Raw genomic sequence first — 5591 nt, 5'->3', positions numbered from 1 at the left:
CAGGAAAGTGACAGGTGTCCGCACCAGCAGCTGAAGGTAGAGAAGAGGTTCACCGGCATAAACGATCTGGCCTTACCAGAAAATGACTGAGCAAGTCGGCAGCTATGTTCACGTAGCTTCACTGTGAGCACAGTATTGGAAGGCGTGCAGCACTTCCTGGCAGGTAGGCTGGGAAGCTCACTTGTTTAGGAACCACTAGTGATTAGGTATAAAGTCATAGAACTAAGCATCCCAGATTTCTAGACTCTTCAACTTAAAATTTTAAGAATTTGGAGTCATTGGAACTTAGATTCTAAAGACCTTAGCATTTAGATTCTATGAATCATGGAATTTCAGATTTTTACTCCATTTTCCCTGGAAACTTTGTTTCTAAATTTTAAAATTTTACAGTCTTAAGCCATAGACCCTGAATCTGAGGAATCTTATACTCTAAGAATGGTCTAAAATAATAGGGTATTAGGATATTTGAAACTTACTCTCTGAATCTCAGCTTTAGAGATGTGAGTCTTCAAAATCATAGAAGCTTGGGCTCAGCCTACTGGGACCTCTGAGTTGTCAGGGACCTAAAGTCAGGAAAGAACCCTGTCTGGCGCCTTGGACCTTTATAAGGAGGCACTGGAGTAGGCAGTGAATTTAGGGTCCCAGCATATAGGTTTTGTTCTGGGTATCTCATCCTGAACCTAAGCGCCCCTTGCCTAGTAGCCTCACACTCTCCCCCAGAGCCTAGAACGTGGATCCATAATACCCAAGTCCATGCTACCCCCTATCTGGGGGGCGCGAGGGTGCCATGCCTTCCTGGCGACTACTCACGTGAACTGGATCCAATAGCTGGCCAGATGGGCCGTGAGGAGAGGGCAACAGGCCCCTTCCACTGCCTTGTCCCAGGGGTCCTCTGAGCCTTCTGGAGGCAATAATGCCTTCTCTGAATATTGGCCCACTGGCAACTGGAATGGAGGGGATTCCAGCGCTGATGGAGGCTTCCAGTAAGACACAGAAATACCAGTGAAATCTCACCAGGCTCTTGCGACATGCCTTAAGAGCAATTGGTGTCTAAGGCCTGAAATTCAGTATTACCCTAGTATTTCCTTTGTATTATTCAGGTGTCTGATTGCCACCTCTCCAAGCTTAGCATTAATTAAGCAGTCTAGGGAGAGGAAACTCCCCTGAAACCAGAGATTATGCAAGAAAGACAACCTACTGAGAATAAAATGTGACACAACATAGTAGCTAGTCCTTAACTTTTTCTGGTGGTCATTACTCTGTTTTAAGCACAGACGTCTTAATTATTATATCTATGAGTTTATATATAATAAGTTGTGCTTATATTCTATGTATAAGAAGGATTTGAGACAGCTTTTGAAACTGAAGACAATGTGAAATAGAAGAAAACATAGAAAATAATTGGAGGGAGAATAGCAATAGACATTTTCAGGCACTTGAACAAGAGACACAAAAGACGAGTAAGAGGCTCTGAGCTCGTGTAGCAAGAGCAAACAGGACGACGCCAGGAATAAAGGACTTCGCTACCCGGTAAAAGAAAGGAAAATAGTTCGCTTTTGGTGTAACTTCTTTTCTCTCTCTGGATTTAAGGGGAAGGTGATAGGACTGTGCTGAGTAATCTAATGGACACTTTATTCAACCTGGTTCTGTGTGATAACATCAATGCCAAAGCCTACTGAACGCTTCCCAAGTGCTGACTTGTGTTAGAAATGCCATTCTTGGACCTCACCCAAGATCATCTGAAACAAAACTTCAGAGAAGGGGGCCCAGCAGCATGTGTTTTAACAAGCTCTCGGGGTGAGTTCGGCGCGCGCCTGGAGGTTTGAGGATCACTGGTGTAGAGGACGGAGGGCAAGAGGGGGTTAGCCTGGGATTCTGCCTTGTGAGGACTTGCTCTTCAGGTCCTTGACCTGCTTGAGGAATATTGACCTTTGGCTCTGATGTGCTTATTGAGTAAGAATCTGCCATCTGTTCCTCCTGGGAACCTAAGAGAGGGGCACTGAATGAGCAGACAGCTGGAAGTGAAGCACATCTCAGCCAGGTGACCTGGGCTGTGGCACTAGGTTTTTTTTGAATTTACTGAGTCCTTGGGAAACACATCTTCTCTCTCTTTGAACATGAATATATCCGTCTATACAATGTGGATCTGATGAGACAACTGTTCAGAGAGGAGAAGGGAGCTAATGTTGAATGACACCATGTGCCGAGGGCTGAACTATTTATTAATTTCTACTATGTGCCAGGTCCTCTGAGAGGTGCTGGGCGTGCAGAGATGAGGAAGGCGGGCCTAGTGCCTGCCCTCAGAGGGCTTGGAGTCTAATGAAGAACACACACAAGTAATAACAAGGCATTATAATTCCGTGTGATGAGGGCTATGTCTGGGAACCTCTGCGCTGGCTAGAAACTGGTCTTCTGTTTCTAGTATAACAACTTGAAAAAAGATTTTAAGTGGCTGTTACAAAGTAACACAAATGATAACTATCACAGGATCTCTGAGACCGCTGAAAGCTGAGTCCAGGAACAAATCAATTCTTCTTTGAATTGCATCATCAGTTGAATTTCCATCTACATTGGGTTTTATGCAACAAGAAAATGGTTAAAGTTAGTGCCTTGAATGGCAAAAACTTGAACCCTGGAAAATGGAATGAGAGTATCTGTGAGGAGCCTGAGATGAGGATATCTGTCACCTGGTCCCCCCAGCCACTGTGCACGATGTGCTCTGCATGCCCCTGGCTGGACAGACCCAGCAGGTCTTCAGGAGGACATTCCGCATTGAAGAAGGGCACAGGGGCCTGGGCTGGCTAGGACGGCCAGAAAAAGGAACACCCACAGCTGTGTTTTGAGGAAGGGTGGAGGTCCTGACCCAGCATACTACGGATAAGGGAAACTTCTCTACCTGGCTCCCCACTGTCATGGACGGCAACGCTGTGGTGGGGCTGAAAATGAAAAGCACTGTAATGCTTCGGTGTCCACACAGGTTTGGGAAGGGACAGCACTACCTAAGCATAAGCCAGAGGAAAGGCATGCTCTGCTTGTATGGGTGGGTCAAGACGCCAGAGGTGAACTTTGTGTGTGACTAGTGTTGACATATTTGTAGTGGCAGAACATTTTCAGGCAACAAGGACTGAGATGGTTGCATTTTCAGACTTTTTCCTTGAAAGGCATTTCTAAGTTGCTACCCCAGCAACAGGGGCAAGGCCGAGTCACATCTGTGTGTCAGCAATCCTGAAGATTCCTTGAGATAAGTGGAAGAAGAGATGCAAGGGAAAAGACAGAATTTTTAGTTAGCCAAATACTTGGAGTCTCTGAAAATCAAAATTGATTGAATGGAAGTGTGCCTGAAATTGTTTTCATAGTCTTGTGAAATTTGGGGTTCATAGTTTAAATGCTGAATAGAAAATCCCATCCATTTTGTTTATGATTTAAGAAAAGAAAATCGTGGAGGGGGACTACATAAAACTGTCTTTTGAGAATTATTGTTTGAACTATCTGGCTATGTGAACTGTCCACTTTTCCTTCTACTGTTATTGGTGTTTGTGAGTAGATCATGATACACCCATAAATCAATGTTTCCCAGCCATCTTTGAGTCCTGGGGACATGCTATTTTGGTAATAGCTGCTTTGACATCCTTGTTTCTCAGTGTGTAGATTAGAGGGTTGAGGACAGGTGTGAGAATAGCATATACCACATTGCCCATGATGTGGAAGTCGAGGGGCAGGTCAGCCCTGTAGGCCACATAAGCAATGGCGATGGATGAGTAGTAGGTCCCAACCACCAGAAGGTGGGAGCTGCAGGTGGAAAAGGCCTTTGAGCGTCCTTCTCGGGAGCTGATGCGAAGCACTGCGGCCAGGATGTGGGTGTAGGAAATAAGCACCAGGAGAAGGGGCAGGAAGGACACCACCATGGCGATGCAGAAGCCCATGAAGGTCTGGGGTGTGGTGTCAGAGCAGGAGGCCTGGACTACAGCCAGATGGTCACAGAAGCAGTGGTAGATGTGAGCAATATTGTCAAAAGCCATGTGGGAGGTCTGTACCACAGCCGGGATGGGCAGGAGAAGGGCAGTGAGCCAGGCACCAGCGGCCAGTGCAGCATTGGTCTGGGGGGTCATGTGCACAGGGTAGTGCAGGGGGCGGCAGATAGCCACGTAGCGGTCATAGGCCATGACCACCAGGATGAAGGCTTCAGAGCAGGAGAAGCTGTGAAAGAGGTACATCTGCAGAAAGCAGGCGGGGAAACTGAGGAAGCGGTCCCCAAATAAGAGTAGGGACAGCATCTTTGGGACAGTGGTTGTGGTGAAAAGGATGTCCAAGGCTGAGAGGTTGACCAGGAAGAAGTACATGGGCTTGTGGAGGCTGGGCTCTGCCACTACAGCCACCAGGATCAGGGTGTTCCCCGCCAGGATGAGCAGGTAGATGAAGAGGAAAACTAAGAATACAAGGAAAAAGAGAGATTCAGGCAGAGAGGGGATGCCCATAAGGTAGAAGATGGTTGAAGAGTCCTCTGATCCGTTACAGGCTATAGACTCCATGGTGGGTCAAGCTGGATGCCCAGGAAGTGGGTAGTGGAAAGATTTGGGAACCAGACACATCTGGAATCCAATCAGTGATTCTGGAACGATAACCACATAATGATTATTATGTAATTAATGTAACCAGCTCGAGAAGGCAGATGATGGGCTCTCGCTTCATCCTGTGCCAGAATCCTTCCTTTCCTTTTTCAGTCACTTTTCCTTTAATGGGAAAAGCATCTACACTATATACAACCATATGTTATATGGTTGTATATAGTAGACAAGTTGGACAAGACAGAAATTTCTGACTGTGTGGAGCTGAAATTCTAGTGGCAGAGAAAGATATTAAGCAATGCATCACATAATGATTGAATTGCAATTGTGTGAAGTGTTATGGAAGAACTTCTGGTCCTCTTTTCCATATCCCATATAATCCTTTCTTTTGGGGATATTGGATCTCTTAAAGCAGGCCCTTAAGCTCCTTTCTCTTTGGGCATTTGCTTTCAGTTTTTGAACAGTGACATCTATGCCAAGGTGCCAGGGAAGGCTGGTTTCTCCAGAGTCCACAGCAGCGTGCTGTCCCCCACCCATGATCATTAGCCAGGGAACGGTTCCTCTCTCCTGTTTGCTTGGTGCCCTGGCTCTGCCTGTCGCATCTGCGCTGAGCACTTGCGTCCTGTCTCTGGGTGGGGCGGTCTTTGTTATGTTACTGTGAAGCGAGTGACACTGAAAAAGCTCTTGGTGGGAAGACTCATTCCTGACTGGAGTCTGAGCTGATAATGGATTGGTAGCAGCAGAGAGTCCATGACAGTCTCTGTGTGACTGCATTGAACTTGCCCCCCTTCTGGCGCTTATAGCTCAGCAGGAACTCCTGTTTAATCACTGGGTGGGCCTGCCCAGCAGTCTCCCGCATCCCTGGCTGGAGGTTGTCATGTCACCTGGAAAGGCTTGGGGGGCACTGTTGATAGAGAGGAGCTGAAGATGGGCTTGCAGTAGCTGCTCACAGGCAGAGGAGTCACAAGGGAAGGTTGTCAACCCACAGATCTTGGGGGTTGAGCTGAAGGAACTACTGAGTCATCC

At 46.9% G+C, this 5591-nt stretch overlaps 1 protein-coding gene across 1 annotated transcript; it reads right to left on the bottom strand.

Annotated features, from left to right (window-relative positions):
* Positions 1-3534: 3534 nt before the first annotated feature.
* On the bottom strand, positions 3535-4756 carry LOC108404254 (olfactory receptor 2AT4-like). Its single transcript, XM_037026265.2, has one exon. The coding sequence runs from the start codon at positions 4527-4529 to the stop codon at positions 3564-3566; it is 966 nt and encodes a 321-aa protein (XP_036882160.2). The 5' UTR covers positions 4530-4756; the 3' UTR covers positions 3535-3563.
* Positions 4757-5591: the final 835 nt, after the last annotated feature.

This window comes from Manis javanica, chromosome 11, assembly GCF_040802235.1.
Source record: "Manis javanica isolate MJ-LG chromosome 11, MJ_LKY, whole genome shotgun sequence".
Taxonomy (NCBI): domain Eukaryota; kingdom Metazoa; phylum Chordata; class Mammalia; order Pholidota; family Manidae; genus Manis; species Manis javanica.
Note: the sequence above shows the minus strand (reverse complement) of the source record. Positions and strands in the feature narration are given on the sequence as shown.

What these genes read in the sequence shown, in the direction of transcription:
- LOC108404254 (XM_037026265.2), bottom strand. Translation starts at nt 4,529, where the DNA reads ATGGAGTCTATAGCCTGTAACGGATCAGAGGACTCTTCAACCATCTTC.